This window comes from Phacochoerus africanus, chromosome 1 (genome assembly GCF_016906955.1).
Source record: "Phacochoerus africanus isolate WHEZ1 chromosome 1, ROS_Pafr_v1, whole genome shotgun sequence".
In the NCBI taxonomy this organism is placed as follows: domain Eukaryota; kingdom Metazoa; phylum Chordata; class Mammalia; order Artiodactyla; family Suidae; genus Phacochoerus; species Phacochoerus africanus.
In genome coordinates, this window is record NC_062544.1 from 242,403,995 (window position 1) to 242,424,729 (window position 20,735).

Here is a 20,735-nt window from a genome sequence, read left to right on the forward strand (position 1 = left end):
TGGGTTAAGGATCTGGTGTTGCCATGAGCTGCGGTGTAGGTTGCAGATGTGGCTCAGATCCTGCATTGCTGTGGCCGGTGGCTACAGCTCGATTAGACCCCTAGCCTGGGAACCTCCATATGCCATGGGTGTGGCCCAAGAAAAGACAAAAAAAAAATTATTTTTTCTTTTTTCTGTTCAGTGGCAGTGATTTCTACTCCTCTTTCAGCTCACTGATCTGTCCTTTTGTATCATTTAGTCTATTATGGGGTCAGATATGCTACCAAAGTGCCATGAGTCCTGTGGGAGCCCCATCATTTAGTCTATTATGGATTCCTTCTAGTGTATCTTTAATTTATTCTTCATCTCTGTCTGGTTATTCTTTATATTCTCAAATCTTTGTTAAAAACTTCTAACTTCTTTCTCTGTGCATCCATTCTTCTCCTGAGTTCTTTTATCATCGTTACAGTCATTACTCTTCATAGACTGCCTATCTCAACATTACTTAGTTCTTCTTCTGAAGGTTTATCTTGTTCCTTCTTCTGGAACATGTTCCTCTGCCTCCTCATTTTGTCTAAGTTGCTATTTGTATTTTTATGTATGAAGCAGGTTGGTTGCAATTCTCGACCTTGGAGAAGTGGCCCTCTGTAGGAGGCATCGTATGCATGCCTACCATGTGCTCAGCCTCTCAAAACCCAAGCTTATGCTCTAGGGTTCCCCCTAAGAGGGCTTCATGGGTTCTACGTTGTGGGAGGCTGACTATGTGTGTGGTCTGGTATGCTTGATCTGTTCCTAATCCAGTTGGTTTCCAGGCCTTGCCTTGTGCAGATGCTGCTGGCTGCTGTTTAGCAGGTCCTGGTCGTGAGGAGGCTGGCTGCAGAACCCCGGAAGGTTCTGGGGCAAGTGCTGGCTCACCGGTGGGCAGAGTCAGGGTCCCAAAGACTCCAGTGGTCCACTAGGAGGACCTGATCCTAGAGTTATTACTGGAGTACTGGCAGGTTGAGCCAGTTCCTAGAATATGGGTACAGGGCTCAGAGATCCCAGAGCTCATTTCAGATTGTAGTTAGGGTGTGCCAGTTCCTGACACAGTTGGATAGTGGGTCAGGGTGTCCTGAAGTTGGTGTGGCCTGTTAGTGGACAGGGCCAGAGCCCAGCTGGTACCAGGGTAGGGCAGGCCTGCTGTGGGTGGGCTGGGTCTGCAGGCTGTAGGATTATAGTATTCTTGCATCTGATGTCTGCCCCTAGATGGGTGGGGCTGTGTCCCCACCTACTGAGTTGTTTGGCCTGAGGCATCCCAGTACTGGTGCCTACAGCCTATTGGGTAGGGCCAGATCTGGGTCCTAATGAGCCAAGATGGCAGCCACTAGCAACAGTGTTCACATGGTAGAATGTTGCCAAATATGCCTCCCACCAGTGTCTATGTCCCCAGGGTGTTCTGTATCTGCCCCCTCCTCTTTGGGAGCCTCTCCAAGACCAGAAGGTAGGTCTGGCCCAGTGTCCTATCAAATTACTGCTTTTACCTTGTCATGTCAGATTTTGCATGTGACCTTTAAGAGTGAAGTCTCTGTTGCCCCCAGTAATATGGAATTAAGTCCCACCAGCCTTCAAAGTCAAATATGCCTATGGAGGATCATCTTCCTGGAGAAGGACTGCAGGGATAGGGGCCCAAAGTGGGGCTTGGAACACTCATTCATGTGGGAGAAGCTCTGCAATATGGTTATTCTCCGGTTCACAGGTCACCCAGCAGGGGCATGGGATTTGGTTCTATTGTGAGTATGCCCCTCCTACCCATCTTGTGGTTCCTTCTTTGTGCCTTTCAGTTGTACAATATATTTTCTTGCAGGTTCCAGTTTTCTTCATCAATGGTACTTCTGCAGATACTTGTGATTTTGGTATGCCCATGAGAGGAGCTGAACTCATGGTCTTTCTGCTCTGCCACCTTGGCTCCTCTCTGTTTTGCATTTTATATTACTGCTTTGAGTTAGACATGTTTTACCCAACAAACACGTAAGCTCCAATAAGGCTGAAATCATATCTACCCTTATATAGCTTCCCTAATTCTTTGCATAATGTCAAGAATTCAGATACATATTTATACATTGATTCCTTCATTAAATGAATAGTCCCCAAGTTCCTACAATGCGTCAGAAATGATGACAGGCACAATGGTAGAGAAATAGGTAGATACACACAGCCCGTGCCTTCATGAGGCTTGTAATAGAGTGAGAAAGTGCCTACCTAATCCAGCAACAACTATTTGGTTACAAATCGTATGCAGTGTCTTATACACAAAGAACCAGGACTTTAAGGATGTAATTTAGATTTGGAGAAAGAGTGAAAGAGGCATCCTGGAGGACCTGACATTTCAGATGCACAGGAGTAAGAACTAGCAAGGCAAAGAATGAAGGAAGAAACTTCTAGACAGAGGGCCTGTATTGGGTGTGGGAAAGCACTTTCTGCACTGGTGCACATGACAGAGCCTTGTAAGTGAGGAGGAGACACTGAGAGATGAGGCTGGAGAAGTCAGGGGAGCCAGATCACAAAGGCCACACTAAAGAGGTTAGACTGTACCCCCAAGTTCAGTCAGTGGGAAGCTTCTGAATAGATGACTGACAAGCAGTAGGTGTGCAATAAATACTATGTTAATTAATTGCCAAGATCCACCCTGAGTGTTATGTAAGTGGGGGAAAAATCCTAATACTTAAGAAGTAAAACTAGTGCACTCTCAGAGTTCATTTTTGCTTCTAGTGTTTGCCATAACCTATGATACTTACTTTTCCATGAAAAGACAACAAGGTCAGTAAGACTTTGGACTCAAAGCTAAAACACAATGCTGACCTTAGGTACAATTTTATCAATTAGTTAAAATATGTAAGATGCCCATCCTCATTGGATCTACTTGTAACATAAATGGCAAACGAAATTAAATGGTCCATGGTTCAGATGTTGTGGTTTATGACATTTCTACTACACAACTGAGCTATTTTGGATGATATGGTTCTTTTCTCCTTACCTGCTTCATAGGACGGAGGGAACCAATTGTTTTCCATCCACTGAATGCTGTCCAATTTGGGATCTCATTAGGCTCAAGTAGGATTTGTCTTCCTAAGAAATTGGATCCTTCATAAGCTATCCACCTACATGAGAAAAGGAAAAAAAAAAAAATGGAGTCCTTAAAATAGAACGTGATCTCTTACCAAAAGACACCTGCCACTATACCATAAACGATTCATAACTTTAAAACTTCTAGACTTGTATTTGCAGCCAATTAAGCCAACCGTGCTCTTTTCCCCGTGGGGGCCCTGTGTGCAATGGCTGCAAACAGCAGCCTCCTTGGTAGTGAATGCAGCCTGTTGCCTGTATAGGTTGCCCTAAGGGACCTTGGAGACAGTCCTTTCCAGTGGACATTCATGACTGGCATGCTGTCCCCATCTAGGCTCCAGAAAGGTATGGGTGGTGCCTTTGGAAAGCCCAGAGCACAGTGGCCAGGGTCCACATTGGCCAAGTCGTAATGTCCATCCGTACCAAGCTGCAGAACAAGGAGCATGTGACTGAGGCACTACACAGGGCCAAGTTCAAGTTCCCTGGCTGCCAGAAGATCCACATCTCTAAGAAGTACGGATTTACTAAGTTAAATGCAGACGAATTTGAAAACATGGTGGCAGAAAAGCCGCTTACCCGGATGGCTGTGGGGTCAAATACATCCCTAATCACAGCCCGCTGGACAAATGGTGGGCCCTGCACCATGAGAGCATTGTCAGTGTCCCCTCCTGAATGTTCCCCAATAAATCCTACTTTCCTGTCCAAAAAAACCCCCAAAAAACTTCTAGATTTGTAGAATCTAAAAAAAGTATAATTGTATATTTTAATGGAAAGAAAAAAACAAAACAAAACAAAACAAAACAGGAATAGGGAAAGCCCACTGGACTGGGCTTTAGATTCTGGTTTCCTTACTTCCAAAACAAGGTTCCCTCCAGCTCTAAAATTCCATGTTCCCTTGATAATACCAAGTCTTTTCCCATAACATTTTAACATTCAAATCTAGACAATAACCCCTCCCTTTTACCCCATTAAAAAATACCAGTTTTCTCTTCCACTCTAAGCTCACTGGCCCACATCCTTCACAGCCTCTCTGGGAGTGAGGCTCCAGTGGCCTCTCCAGACACAACTCCTTCCACGACTTCTCCAGCAAGGAAAACTCGAAAAGTATCCACAGAAATCCCCTGTTTAAATTCTTCTCAATACCCCAGGGGCCTTCAACTTGGGCCAAGTTAGGTGTGCGAAAGGGCCTCAGGGTAAGTGTCTAGAGCCTGGAGACTGATTCAAGGGCACACGGTCCACTCATTCCTTTCTGGTTTGGCCTTGGCTGCTTTTGCATCACAAAAATCACCACAGGTTGAGAAGTTGTGACAGAGACAGGATAACCAATAAACTGAAAAGACCATCAGGCCCTCTATTGAAAAGGTCTGCCAAGAGCTGCTTGAGAGGGGTTTATCAAGCTGGAGAGCTAAGGAGAACAGGCTGGGTTCTGCCAAGAGGACCTGATACACTCAACACAATTCCAGGTCACAGCCAATGGTGCTTTCAGAAAGTATGCATGGAATAGGAAGTGGATGCCTTGCTTGGTTCAGACAAAGCACCCTGTTCCCTACAACCAAGATTAGCCCTAGCCAAATTATAGATGGATGAACAAGGCAGTTGACCTTCTCTCTACTCCTTTTTGCCAACACAATCTAAACCACCAGACTGGTGCAGCATCAGAACATAACAATGCAGAGGCTGGGAGTTCCCACTGTGGCACAGTGGGAATGAATCCAACTGGTATCCATCAAGATTCAGGTTCGATCCCTGGCCTCTGCTCAGTGGGTTAAGGATCTGGCATTGCTGTAAGCTGGGGTGTAGGTCACAGATGCAGCTCAGATCTGGAGTTGCTGTGGCTGTAGTGTAAACCTGCAGCTGTAGCTCTGATTCAATCCCTCGCCTGGGAATTTCCATATGCTGAAGGCGTGGCCTTAAAAAGCAAAAACAAACAAACAAAAACAACAACAAAAACAATGCAGAGGCTAATCCACCTTCCCAGCTTTTGAGATTATTTACATAGGTAGGGAAGTCTCAGTTATAAAACCCAGACAGGGTTTCAATAAACTTTGTCTAATTATATACTAATGTAATGAATTCCGGAGTTGAAAAGCCTTAAATCTTGGCCTCTATTACCACCACAGATTAGAGATATGGGAGAATATGGGGATTAAACAGAACAAAACAAAACCTGTCACTGAGGGTAGATGGCTGTGCATTAAGTGGTTTTCTGGGAGCCATCTATAACCTAAGAAAATCTGCAGACAGTTTTCACCATTCCTTACTCCATGTACAATTTCTCTTGTAGAGAATCCAAAACAGAATGTTAAGGTGAAATGGTACCAGTTTTCTACAAATGCATGAAATAAGCTTGTGAGATATTTCAGAAGTGAGTCAATAATTATCAGTTCCACTTAGATATAAGGAAATGTATAAAAATGCTGTGAAAAATCCTGTATCATAGGGATGTAGAATTCAGTTCAGGCTTAGTTAAGTGGTAAATAATATCCTGTGATATAATATTGGGGGTATTATGCTTAGAGAGATGAAATTTATGTTTAATAAACATCAAACCATGTGAAATGCTTTGCCAAAGAAAATTTAAACTATTATACACAAGTCATACAGAAACCACTTATTACAATAGTTAACTTAATTTTCAAATCAACTTATAGTCTCGGCTTTCTTCTTCATTATCTCCAGATTTTTTTTTTTTTTTTGGCTTCTCAGGACCACACTTGTGGCATATCGAAGTTCCCAGGCTAGGGGTCAGATCAGAACTGCACCTGCTGGCCTTTGCCATAGCCACACAGGATCCAAGCCGCGTCTACAATCTACTCCACAGCTCATGGCAATGCTGGATCTTTAACCCACTGATTGAGGCCAGGGATCGAACCTGAATCCTCATGAATGCTAGTAGGGTTTGTAACCTCCTGAGCCACAGCGGAAACTCCATCACCAGATATTTAAAAAGCAGAGTTGTTTATAACATAGTTTAAAAGTTGTAAGACATAAAAACATGCATCTTTATATTAATCATTGAGAGTTATGTGTGTTCCTTCATTGACTTTTGGTACCGAAACCCAAAGGTGCAGGAGGAGGGGCAGTCTGATAGTCATGCTCAGAAATGGCCTGAGATAGATTTTCCAGGAAGTGTTAGAGCTTCAACTTCATGGCTCCTCACTTGCAGACCATTAACCCATTTTAGTTCTGAATAAATGTGAAAGTTCATAGCTAATTTATGTATCCATCATTCTTCATTTCTATCTTAGAGTCATCTCCCCAGATGGTAAAAGTACAGGCCCCACATTATCTGGATCCATCCTGACTGATAACCTGAATGAACAGTAACACTGGCAGGTGGGCTAGGTCAGACAGGATACCCAGCATGAAAATAATTGCCCTGGAGCAAACAGCTCTAGAATAAAGATGTCAAATCAAAGTACAAAAAAAAAAAAACTGTATTAGTCTTATAAACAGTCAAGTGTCTTAAGCAGGCAATGGTCTCGAGCAGTCGAAGTTGCCAATTTAATTAGGTTTCTCCTGAAAGCCAAGTGGGCTCAAATGGTTATGGTTATCTGGTCCACCTACTCTATGACACGTGCTCTGAACACACAGCAGTCCTTCTCTCCCAAAGGGCTCTTCTTCCAGACCACTGCTGGCTACTATATATTAAGACACGCTCCACGGTCTTCTTAAAGAGAAATTACTGTTATTTCATGGAGAGAGAAAAGGAGTAAGAGTGCTATCAGACTGAAAAACAGCAGCAATGGGGAATAAATAGCAACTGTGCAACTCTGTCCTACAATAGTGACTGAAGCAGGCAAGCCCTTGTCCCATACTTACAGTCCACTCTTCACCCACACGGACTGGGTATAGAAGTGCAGATCCTTGTTCAGAACAGAGTTCACGGCCTCTTCTAGATGTAGCTCTCTTCCCTCACAATGTTCCAGAGCAAAAAGGCTAATGGAGGGTTCTTCAAAAACCTAAGAGGACAGAAGAAATAAAGCATCACTATCAGGTGACCACATCTCAGTGATAGCCCAGTCAGAACGTGGGGTGCCCTGGATCCACTGTTTCTCCAATGCAAGTAGTTTATTGTTCTGCACTCTAATGGTGTTAGAGTCAAAATGAAGTGGTGAGATTAGATTCTGCTAATAATCTTTATTCAGTGTTTTGGTAAGTGAAACTGGAAGTTTCAGAAAAGTAATCTCGACCTCATAATAAAAATAGAGACCTGATTCCACCCACAAGTTAAGGCCTGGTTGTGCTGTAATACAGACACACATTAGTCTGCCAATGCTTTTAATTGGAAACAGAATGAAAACAGAACAGAATGGTACCCTCATTTCCCAGGAGGTCACCAAAGCAATCCCTGAGAATGCAAGACTTCATGGCTCTAGGCTCTTAAAAACATTCCTAGGAGGGAGGAATAGGCGTTCTGAATTTAACATCAAAAACAAAAAGCCAAAACGCATAGGGACAGGAGCGATTTATATATTAGAAGTAAGTATTCCCCCAACTCCTCATGTCAGACAAGAATAGAATCAAATTTTTCTCTTTTTCATTAATTGGTATATACAAGACACCATCCTAGGAGACTTTTGGGGGATAAGAAATCAAAACAAGTCACCACCCTTGGTCATTACTAACTAGTAACTAAATTAGGAAAATTGCATGGACACTGTAATGCAATCCAAGGTAGAAAAGGATACATGTTGTGACAGTATCCAGTAGAAGTCTAGATTCTTTTTAGCAGAAGGGAGCAGGAATAAACGAAGCTTCACAGATGTGGCAGTGTGTGAGCTCCGTCTCAAAGGATGCAATGGATCTGGAGAGGCCTAAGGAGAACAGAGGGAAGGACTCTGTGCAAAGAAGGGAGACAGAAATGCATGGGCCATGATAGGGAAACAGCGAGTAGGCCTATTTAGCCAGAGCACAGAGTCCAATAGGAAAGTGTCAAGTCCTCCCACTGTTTGCTACTGTGTATTGAGTTGCCTGCTTCTCCATGACACTGACAGGGCGGAGACATTTACTGCCAATTCAGAGTCACTGAAGGCTTCTGAGCAGAGGAGTAGGACTGGGTGAACTATGTGTAATTGGTACACAGAAGCAGAGAACTAGCAGCAGGAACTGTGGATGTTCAGAGAAGAGTAAATCAACAGTCCAACAATGGGCTCTCACAAGTGACCTGCAGGTTTATGTGCATAAGAGCAAAATGAATTGTGAAAGCCTAATTCCTGGCAGCAGTGTTTGGAATAGCAAAGGATGGAGAGTGACTTACATGAGAGGTTACTGGTTAAGTAACTTATGGTACATTTGCGAAGGAATTTATACAACTGTATAAAAGGATGAGGATATCTTAGTGAAAGATCTCTAAGATATGTCCATCAGTGGCAAATACAAAGTGAAGAGTAGTGTGGAAGAGCACATGTCTTATGCTACCATTTGTATACAGAAGGGAAAGTTTATGTACACAGACACAAAATATATATTATTTATACATATTAAAATTTTTCTAAAACTATTCCATGATTAATGTGTTAGGAAACTAGGATCCGAGAAAATAAAGGGCACGGTTATAAAGCAAAGTGTATCACTGCATGCCTTTTAGTACTTTTTGATTTTTGAACCATGGAAATATATTTGTTCAAAAATTTAAATAGTTAATTATTATGCATATATTTGCATGTATATGTGTGTTTACGTGTTTTTAAAATTTTTTTATTATTTTTTTTACAGCTGCACCTGCAGCATATGCAAGTGGCCAGGGCCAGGGTTGAACTGGAGCTGCAGCAGTGACCTACACCACAGCCACGGTAACACTGGATCCCAGCTACATCTGTGACTTAGTGCTGCAGCTTATGGCAGTGTTGGATCTTTGTCTCACTGAAACAGGCTAGATCAAACCCACATCCTCACAGAGACAATACTGGGTCCTTAACCTGCTGAGCCACAATGGAAACTCCTGCATGTATCTTTCTTTAAATGGACTTCAGGAAACTTATCTGACAACAAGAGGAGTGAAGAAAAGAGAGACTAGAAGTTACCATAACATAGGAAGGACCCTCCAGGCCAAAGAAAAAGAGCCACACCTAAAACAGGACTGGGGGCGGGAATTAGGATTGGTAAATAAGGGATGGTCAGAAAAAGTATCACTATGAAAAAAGAGACAAAAGTGAGACAAAAAGATGGACTGAGAAAGTGAGAAAAAAGATGTGAGATACTGTTGTCAGGGGCATGGTGGTACACAGTTGACCCCTGAACAGCAAGGGTTTGAGCTGCACAGGTCTGTCCACTTATACACAGATTTCTCTTTCTCTTTTTGTTTCGTTTTTTAGGGCCGCACCAGTGACATATGCAAGTTTCCAGGCTAGGGGGTAGAATTGGAGCTGCAGCTTCTAGCCTATGCCAGAGCCACAGCAACACAGGATCCAAGCTGCAACTGTGACCTACACTGCAGCTCACAGCAATGCTGGATCCTTCACCCACTGAGTGGGGCCAAGGATCAAACCTGCATCCTCATGGATACCGGTTGGGTTCGTAACTCTCTGAGCCACAACATGAACTCCCAGAGATTTTTTTCAATAAATATGCACCACAGTATAATCTGGGTTCAAAGATTGCTTTGAACTATTTAAAAAATATTTTTCTGACATGTTTTCCAAACATGAAAAGTAGGAAGAAATATAAACTATTTATAGTCTTCAAAACTGAGGATGACAGAGTAATCACAACTTTCCAAGGACAAGAGAAACCACCAGAATTTAATTACAGTTTGAGCTCTACAAATCTCTTGGCCTCAGTCCATGCTAACTTAGAAGACAGCCAACCATTTGGGGCCAGAGGCTCTTCTTAGGTGTCAGCAGGAACAGGACATTCCTGGGGGGTCAAGTCTAAGCCATGCAAAGAGGATATAGTTTCTAAAAGTAGGATGTGGTTAAGAAAGAAAAAGAATACTTGGATAAACTATATAAATTAATTTTTAATAAGGAAAAAACTCATCATTCCTCATTCCATCAACTAAAATAATATTTTAAATGGCAATAACCATAACTAACATATATGGTACTTAATACATGCCCCAGGCAGCATATGCATACACACACACAATAGAAAAGGGGTTGTGGATGGAGAGTGTGTGCGTGTGTGGGTGTGTGGGTGTTTGTGTGTATATATCTATATATATATAGATATCTCCCTACATATATATATATATATATATATATATATATATATAAACTGAAATACTATACATACACACACATAAATATATGTCTTAAATCCAAAAAAGCCCTGGAAACTAATTTTTTAAAAAATTATTCATTTGGCAACAAAACCTGATGATAAGTAGAAGACTATTTATAATAATTTATCCAATTTGTGTAGCTATATTTTGTTACAGAAATACGAATGTGTTTAATTATGGGGTACTGCCCAGGACCTTTCTAGGGATTTGTCTTATATGCTATATATGAACCATATTACTGTTTCATTTGTGAAAAACTCCAAATCCCCAAAGATATTCACATTAGGGACTGCAGAACTGTATTCACTCATTTAAGGCACACAACATCTCTTTGACATGAGTACCATTATTATCCCCACTTTACAGGTCACATATAGTAAGTAAAAGAGCTGGCATTTGTAACTAGACAACAAGGCCCCAGAGGCCACGTTCTTCATCTTTACCCTAAGGTTTTAAGATGTTCTAAGTAGCAGTAATTTGATCATGCTAAAATGTTCGAAGTAGCAGTGATTTGATCATGGAGAATATTTCTGATTGGAAGCTGTCATATTATGTGAAGCAGTTCACTTCATCTCGTGCAGCTGGGCAACATCTCTGACCCCTATTCTTGCTACCCCATCAACTTAACAAGTGTGTCCGCCATCTAGATTTGAAGGTTTGAGACCCTGATACAAGTAATCTGTTAGAAGGACTACATGTATATCAACACACTTTCAATGTAACTGGAAAATTTTAAATCTACTAATTTTTGCCATTTTCAAAGCTATACAGACTTGTACATTGGCATTATATACTTCTTTGAGATTCAAATCACCAGTTGTATGGAAATGATGTTGATAGCGCCTCAGGGTTACGTTAATTGGTTTGATTCTAAATATAACATGTTATTTTAGTTGAAAAATATCTAGCAAATAGCCACTAAGAACAGCTCTATCTATACACCCCAACAATATCGCTTTACCCTGATCTCTGCCAAAGGACCCACAGCTGAAAAACTAAGAGCAACTGGACTGAGTTCACGGAAAATGCCCTTAGTGTGCACCTCAAATACCACTCCAATCTAGAGAAAGACCAGTGTGCTGGCAAAAAGACATCTGCAATGATGAAAATTTAAAGGAAGGCTCATAAATCTCTAATTAGATTCTACTCTGGAATCTTCTAAGTTTAGTCTATTTAAAATCATATAAATACCTTCAGTCTATTAATCTTGATGTTACACAACAAATATTAATTCTTATCTTTGAGCTATTATGGTATTATTGAATGTTTTCCTGTGCTAAAGGCTTCACATGCACTAGCTCATCTAATCCTCATTTTATCACATGAGAAAGTTGAGGCTTAGAGTGTTCAGAAACATGTCCAGGGTCACTCAGCTAACAAGCAACGGTCTGTCAGACTCCCAAACCAAACTCTTCTCCAGTGAACTATAATCCCCCTCACTGAAAGCCTCTTTTGTGTGGCTTATAAAATCGGTTTATTATAGATCTACCTTTCTAACTGGTTTTCTCCCTTAAAAAAAAGTCATATTCTCTGCTGATTTTTGAAATAGGTTTTTCTTTTTTCTCAATTGATTTAAAAGATTTGTTTTATATTCTATACATTAAACATTTGTAGCTTACAAGGACTGAAAACATATTCTCCCAGTCTGTGGCTTGCTATGGTAGGCTCAATAATTATATCCTCCACCTCCACTGCCCCCACCTCAATCCAAAAAAAAGTCCACACCTGAATCTCTGGAACCTGTGAATATGCTACCTGACATAGTAATTAAGAGTTAAGAATCTAGAGATGGAGATAATTGACTGGATTATCCAAAGAGACCTAAAAGAATCACATAGATCCTTGTAAGAGGAAGGTAGGAGGGTCAGAGATAGAGGAGAGAGAGAAGGTGAAGTGATGTGCTTTGAAGACGGAAGAGGCCATGAGCCAGGGACCTCTAGAAGCAGGAAAAGGTAAGCAAACAGATCTTCCCCTAGCATCTCGTGGAAGGGACGCAGTCTTGCCCACAATGAATTCACCCCCACTAAGACTTATTCTATAGTTCTGCCCTCCAGAACTGCTAAGATCATTTCTGTTGTTATTAAGCCACTAAATCTGTGGTAATTTGTTATAGCAGCCACAAGAAATTGATACACTTGCCTTCTACCTCTCATACTGCCTTGTCTGTTTTGTGTTTAAATCTATCCTACTCTGCTATCATTTGGATAGTTTCCTATGTTTTCTTTAAGTTTTTTTCTTCCAGTTTTATTGAGATATAATTGACATACGGCAGCAATGTGTAGATATAAGGTGTACACCAGAATGATTTGATCTACATACCTTGTGAAATGAGTGCCACAATAAGTATAGTGAATACCCATCATCTCATAGATACAAAATAAAAGAAATAGGAAAAAATTGTTTTCCTTGTGAGGAGAACTCTTAGGATTTATTCTCAATACTTTTTGTACATAAAATATAGCAGTGTTATTATATTATACATTACATCCTTAGAATTTATTTATATAACGAGAAGTTTGTATCTTTGGGGTACTTCCATCAAATTCCCCCTCTCCCCACCTTCTGGTAACCACAAATCTGATCTCTTTTTCTATGTGTTTGTTTTTTAAGAATAACTGACTACAACACTATGTTAGTTCCTGGCACACTACCGCAGTTCCTGGTGATTCAGTATTTCTACACATTTCACCATCACCATGACAAGTAGAGTTGTCATCTATCATTATTATTGACTATATTCCCCACACTGTGCATTTCACTCAAGTTTGTTTTTCACAATTAGGCTGCCATAATCCATCTGGAATAAAGCAAGACTTAACTGTATCTTTTTCCATGTTAAGGGCCAACTATCTTTCATAATAGCCCCACAGAAATGCTATTTCTGTCACCCTCCAAATTCCATTACTTATGTAGGTCAGTTTCTATGCTCTCCTATTCCACTATCCTATTTGTCTCTCTTTATACCAATACTACCTTAATTATTACTAATGCATAATGCAATATATATTTGGTAGGGCAAGTGATCATGCCTATTGTTCTTAAAAATAATCTTGGCTGTTTTGAACCTCTATCTTTTCCACATTAGTTTTAGAATGTGCTTGTCATGTTTTACCACCCCACACCTCCAAAAAAGAAAAAGTACAAAAGATTCTGTAAGCATTTTGACTGAAATTTAATTCATTTGAGGAAGACCACAATATTTACAATATCGAGCCTTTTCATCTATACAATCTCCCTCTATCTTATATCCTTCAAGAAGGATTTTACAGTTTTCCTCATAAAGGTCTTGCCTTGTGTTAGATTTATTCCTAAATATCCTATATTTCAATTGCTATTTATCTAGTATCCAGCAACTTTTAAATAATTCATCTTAATCCTAATAACTTGTCTGTGGATATTTCTGACAATTTTGTTTCTTCCTTTATTCTATTTTTGGTTTTAATCTTATTAACATGCCTAAGACTCCAAAAAATGTTAAACAGAAGTAGTGATAATGGAGACCTGTGTCTTCTGCCTGAATTTAAAAGGAAATGCTTCAAATGTCTCACCTGCAAGTATGATGTTTACTACAGGTTTTTGTTGGTCTTCATGTTCAAAATGTATATAGCAGTTACTGCTATTAACTATATATGAGTTCACCTGAAAATTTAAAAGTAACCAAACTCTTCTGCACTTTATAAACTCATTGCTTCCTTTCATCTGTGGCTGGACTTACAGTCCTCTTCTATTTATGATCTGTACTCCTTATTACTTTTGCACAGAATGAATTACTGCCTTGCCAATTCTTATTCTACCTTTTAAGATCATGTATGTCATCACAGTCATGAATTTCATTTGAACCTTTTCTACAACCTCTGTTATAATGTTTCTTTTGCTTTGCCTGCTTATAGCTGCCAGGATTGGATTATATTTCAAAGGAGACTAACTTCCACAGCCAAGCCACCACGGAGACACTAGAGAAGTAATGAGCAGATTGTTGTTCCCATGGAAATGCAACAAAAGCCAGTTAGCCCCACACACTACTAGATCAATGCTTAAAACATTTTACTGAGGTTCCCCAATCACTTCTAGGTCCTGACCAACTGGCTTAGGGATTGTTATTCCCTCAAACCAAGTGAGTCCTAAGGCTGGACTCACTAATTCCATGTCCAATTAGAAATATGCCCAGATGGAGTTCCTGTCGTGGCTCAGCAGTTAGTGAACCTCACTAGCATCCATGAAGACATGGGTTCAATCCCTGGCCTTGCTCAGTGGGTTAAGGATCCGGCGTTGCTGTGGCTGTGGTGTAGGCCGGCAGGTGTAGCTCCGATTGGACCCCAAGCCGTATGCCACAGGCGGCCCTAAAAGGCAAAAAAACAACAACAAAAAAAGAATATGCCCAGGATACTTATTCTGTTAACTGGAGGCTGTCAAAGATTTGAAAATACCTGTTCTAACAGTTTCCTTACAAATGAGTTAACTGAGGTCAAAATAAATTATTTGTACAAGGTCATGCTAGTGAAAAGCAGAACTCTATGCCTGTAGCTCCTTTCACTATGAAATGACTGCAAATTATGCATCCATGCACCTCTAGAATGAAACATATGTCTATATATATAGAAATCGGCCTGGGGTAAACTGTCATTTGTAAGACATATTGATCTTGTACAAAGATGAAATCTTAAGACTCCTCAATATTATACCTTTATGACACTTTAGCCCTAAGTCACAGCATGTCTGGGAATGTCATCTCTAGGCCACACCACCATAATTCTGCAGTTTTAACTAATAAAAGCAAAACCAAAAAATTAGCTCATATATATGTATATGTAAAGTGAACTCAACTGGACAGAAATATTTCCCAAAATGAATTCAGAATCACACTGGATTGTGGCACAGGCAGATGTATTAACCAATCTATAGAAAAAAAGCATAGCAATCCCCAAGTAAGAATGCAGTAGGGGGAGTGAGATTGTGGAAAGAATCAGAGAAGCAGGATAGAATTTTCCAAGGAAAGAAGACACAAGAATGCAAACAACTGGAGAGTGGGCGGAATCTCTTTTGTGGGCAACGTTAGCCTAGGTAAGCTACTCTTAAGGTATCCACCTCATTGTACCCAAACCTTTAGCTCAACAAAAAATCTTTTGATGACTAATTCAGTTTCCTAAGTTCTTCCAGAGAGGCACGAAAATGTCCAGGACATAATCCTCAAGTATTCTAGTCACTAGAATCTACCTACTATAAATTACTAGGTTGGCCTTCTGGTTTACCCACCAATATCCTAGGTCTGTTCAACTTGGCATTTCCAGATCACCAGGGTGAAGCATGGTTGACTTCACCAAGGGAATGTCATCTGTTAAGACCACTTCTTGGCCAATCTGCAGGTCACTGCCAGGATGCCCAGCCTCACCTCATATTCCTCCCATTTCAACACCTAACCTACTGCCTAAACACATCCTCAACAAAGATTCTCCAAGATTTAAAACCTACCAGGTAAAAGCATTAAAAAAAGACCTAACATGCCCTCCTTACATAAACTGAATATACTTTTTAATCAGTTCTTGGGGTGAAAAGGCTAAAGCTTTTGAGTCCTTCCCAAGAGGCACCTTCACCCGTACTGCCTGGATTCCAAAGGACACGCAATGGCATGTTACAACGTAGACAAAGAAGTTTCCCTTCTATTTTCACTCCTGATTTTAATTATTCATTTTTGACTTCATGAATGTAGAAGAATTATAACTACTCAAAGAAAAATAATAATACTATTAATTCGGAGCATCTAAGTATCTGTCTGCTATATTGACCACTGAAATTTGCTAAGAAAATTCCTTTTCCAGTTAATGCAGACTACTTTCCAATACCTTTTTCAGACTTATCAAAACGTAGAGCGACTGACTGGAACACATTTTTTTTTTTCCTGGTTTTCCTCCAATAGACAGGAAGCATCAGTATCCACTTAGTCTTTCCAAGTTGGTGTCTAAAAGCCACTGAGACAGACTAAGGACTCTATTTTTAACCCTGTTCCTCAGCCAAGACTCTATTCTTAGCCTGATACCACAAATACTCTCTCCAGGAATGCCTTGTGAAATTAGTCTACATTGCTGAGGTTAGGATCAAAGATTCCAAGTATGATCATCATTCCTGGAGTCAGCACTGGTTGAAAGGTCTGAGTCACTCCTACCACCACGTAGGGCTTCTAGTCAACACTGAGCAAATCTCAGCTTTGAGCAAATGCTCTGAGGGAACCATGGTAATTAGACTTCTTGCAAATATCCCAGATCCTCACTGCTTCCTCTGTGTAGACACCACTACCTAGGAGTCCAGAATGAACATCCCAGAGTAGTTATCCTTTCTCATATTTAAAATTCTGCATAAATATGACAGAAGGCAGAAACTACTTCCTTTACAAATGTAGCCCTCTAAGATGACCCAGATAAATCCGTACACACCAGGCAGGAAAACCCTAGTTCCCCAAAACAAGATTTGAAATCAATACCAGTGGTGGTCCATGCCTTTAAGTAATATTGTAAGCCTCAGAAGCAGACAAGTTGTCATGGGACTCATCCAACAGAATAATAAAATGATTAAGTTACTCTTTTTACTAAGCAGCTATAAAGATTACATCCATGATACTAATAGTGAATTCTTATTGAGTGCTCACCGTGTGCTAGGTATTTTGCAAGCACCACCACACTTAATATTCCAGTGACCTTCTAAAATACTATTATTTTTTTATAGATGAGGAAACTAAGTAATTTTGCCAATGTCACCCAAACTGCTCAAGTTTAGCACTAATTTAACCTCAGGCCTGTATCACTCTAAATTTTGCATTCTGTTATAAAATAAATAAAAAGAGTTCTCGTCACGGTTCAGAGGCTAACGAACCCAACTAGGAACCATGAGGACTCAGGTTCGATCCCTGGCCTTGCTCAGTGGGTTAAGGATCTGGCGTTGCTGTGGATGTGGTGTAGGCTAGCAGCTACAGTTCCGATTCAACCCCTAGCCTGGGAATCTCCGTATGCTGCAGGTGTGGCCCTAAAAAGACAAAAAAATAAGAATAAAAAATAAAATAAAAATAATTTTTTTTAATTAAAAAATAAAAATAACAGTCTTATACTTTGGTTGGATTTCATGAGTGAATCTCAATTCGACAATCTACAAGTTATTTAAATTTTTATATTTTCCCTTATTTCTTCCAACTTCACATTATCATTCACTGTAATTAAACTGGACAAGAAAAGATCTTATAAATATGCATTCAGCAAAGTACTTACATAGTCAATGGGCTTGAGGGATATGACTCTAGATGTTGGGCAGCCGCAAGAAGTAAGGTCAGCATAGAGGCCTTCTTCTAACACACACTGATTATTTGAAATGTCCTCCTGGTAATACAGGAGCCAGCTGAAAAAACAAGCAGTGCAACAGTCAGAATGCATCAGCTGGCAGTCTAATTTGTCATCATGCAGTGGGAACTGGGGTAGGAGTGGGACATAAAAGTACTGGTGCTGGGCAGCAGCAAGTACCCAGATTTGGTATAAAGAAAAAGAAAAAAAAAAACAACCACCACTATTACTTATTGACAGCTTACCATGTACCAGACTAGGTACTTTGCATGTGTTATTTCACTGTGGACTCAATAATTCTGAAGTAGAAACATGCCCTTATTTTTATAGGAAACACAACTAAGGATTAGAAAGGTTAAGTGATTTCCCCAACTATTAACTCACAGAGCTGAAATGTGAAATAAGACATCTGCTGGAAGCTAAACACATTGATTTAATTCAGTGCTTTCAAGTACGAAAACTTGGGACCAAATTATAGTAATTATTAAGTACCTTACAGATTGATATTTCTTTTTTGAAAAAAACAAAAATTTGTATCCTTACTTAATGATGAGCTTGCTTTCAGTCTAGGCTGAGCTAGAAGCTAGACTCCTAATATTACACAAGTTTTAAAACCTGTCACCTGCACAGCTGACAGCTAATGGAAAAATTTTAAAGATATGAACGCTGTAGAATCTTCTGTATCAAATTATCTTCAATGCAGCACTCATCAAAAGCTTGGGTAAGACATGCCCTTTTGGAAAGAAGGAGCCCAAGGGAGAAATTAATTGGTTGTTACTACTTTAGCTTTGGTATGTTTAAGTTCTAGCTCTATATTTTAAAATCCATAGAACTGTACTCTTGCTAGACAAAGTTAACTTTAGATAACCACAGAAATGCTTGGTGACATAATTTATTGCCATATCTTCTATATAATAAGCATTTTATAGCCAATATTTACCAAAGGTTTTCAATGTGTTGGATATGGAGCTAAGCTCTTACTCTTATCTGCAGTATGTATTTGGTCCTTATAAGAATCCTTTGAGGAAGGGACTATTATTATCTTATTATCTAAATATAGGACTATTATTTACAGAGGAGGAAACTGAGGTTCAGACAAATGGTCTAACTTGCTTAAGGTTATACAACCAGGAAGTGGTGAACTCGGTTCAAATCCAGATCTCTAAAGCATCCCAGACACTTAAGCAATAACCATGGTTCTTGTGTTATTTTAGTAAAACTATAGTTTGATAAACTACACATATATTTAAATAAACATACTTTTTTTTTTTTTTGTCATTTTAGGGCTGCACCCATGGCATATGGAAGTTCCCAGGCTAGGGGTTAAATTGGAGCTGTAGCTGCTGGCTTACGCCACAGCCACAGCAACATAGGATCCAAGCCTACACCACTGCTCACTGCAATGCCAGATTCTTAACCCACTGAGCAAGTCCAGGGATCAAGTCCTTATGGATACTAGCCAGGTCTGTTACTACTAAGCCACAATGGGAACTCCTGAAATGTACGTTTTTGTTTAGAGTTGGCCCTCTGTGTCTTCATGTTTCCACTCTGCAGATACAGAGTCCTGACTGTACTAAGCTACTTTATATAAGGGACAGGAACATCCATGGTCTCTGGTATATGGGGGTGCTCCTGGAACCAATCCCTTATGGATACTGAGGGACAACTGTGTACATACATATGTATATGTGTGTGTGTGGGTATAATTATACATATACACACCATAAATAAATAAAAATCTATTTCTCACTTAAAGCAATGCATACAATTAATTTGCCCTAAACTTCAATGTCAGGAAAAAAAAATTCCCTCTAGGAAAACTTCAGTGTTTTTTTTTTTTTTTTAATCAGAAAATTAAAATATTCTTGTAAAATGCTTCTATCTTAGAGAAGAAACTCAGAGCAAAATACTAGTAACATAATTATTTCAGTCTCTTGGTGTGTGTATATGTATAGGTGTATGTGTGTGTATATGTATTTCTCACTAAAGAGTTGTAGATAATCTATTTAACTAACCGTGTCTTATTTTATGTACTTTCATATTGTAAAACTTCCATATCCTTTTTAGAAGTAAGTATAAAAACATTAACAGATAGAGGGATGTTCAAAGCAGTAAGAACTACAGGTAATCAGAGAGAGAAAAGACTGCTTGATTTAGGGCTAATCAAGGTTAACAAGGGAAATGAAGATAGACTGACCCTTAAAAATACATATTCAGATTAGTATTAAGCAGGGTTCATACATATACAGACCCGCAGGAGGCCAGGAAGGTGATATAAATGAATAGCGTACCAGATGAAAAGAAAATTAGTAATATATCCTGTGGTCCACTGGGGAACACAAAGGCCTCTCCTTAACACCAATTAATTACTGCCAAAGGAGAAATGTTTCCCCAGAGTTTTAAAATCTCCTGATTTTTAAATAGGAAGTAAAAAACAGATTCTCCTGAAAATAGCCTAAGCTGAATTATTGATACAAAAAAACCTTTGCAAACATAGTCTGTAGGCCATTCAAATAACGTCTGCTGGCTAGATTTACCTGATAACTTTTGATGATACAGAGCAAGGATTAGCAAACTACAGCTTGTGGACCAAATCTATCCCATGGCCAGTTTTCTAACAGCTCACAGTTAAGACTGGTTTTGCATTTTAAATGGTTTTTAAAAATTAAAAGAAGATTTTTTGACATGTGAATAATACGTACAACTCAAATTTCAACATCCCTAAACAGAGCTTCAGTGGAACACAGCCATGCCTGTTTGTTACATGTTGCCTACAGCTTTAGTGCTACAGCAGCAATGCTGAGTGGCTCTAGGGACAGAGCCTGCCTGGCCCACAAAGCTGAAAATATCTACTACCTGGCCCTTGATAGAGAGAGGCTGCTGACCCCATGTATAGATGGGAAGGAGAAAAACACATAGCTTAGTAAATACTGGACGGGGGTTTGGACAAGGGGAAGTACAAGGATAAAATGGAGCATGGATACAGAAAATGAGACAAATGAGACTCACCGATGGTCAAGCCTAAAAAAGGAAGAGCCTGAACTCATCTGACTAGTATTAAAGAATGACTATGGGATTTAAAGAAGAGTAGGAAAAATATTAAACTG

The 20,735-nt window shown here is 39.7% G+C and overlaps 1 protein-coding gene and 1 non-coding gene across 3 annotated transcripts in view; one reads left to right on the forward strand and one right to left on the reverse strand.

The window, feature by feature from the left end:
• Positions 1-20,735, reverse strand: part of CRYBG3 (crystallin beta-gamma domain containing 3) — a 123,116-nt gene that overhangs the window by 15,336 nt on the left and 87,045 nt on the right. For both annotated transcript variants that reach the window (XM_047794113.1, XM_047794122.1), the window contains exons 17-19: positions 17,560-17,686; positions 6,904-7,043; positions 2,993-3,116 (exon numbers count right to left, since the gene is read on the reverse strand). In XM_047794113.1, coding sequence (XP_047650069.1) covers positions 2,993-3,116; positions 6,904-7,043; positions 17,560-17,686 — 391 coding nt within the window. The remainder of the gene's footprint in view (positions 1-2,992; positions 3,117-6,903; positions 7,044-17,559; positions 17,687-20,735) is intronic.
• Positions 3,238-3,372, forward strand: LOC125114353 (small nucleolar RNA SNORA70). The gene has a single exon (XR_007131768.1). It is a non-coding gene; the product is annotated as a small nucleolar RNA SNORA70 (small nucleolar RNA).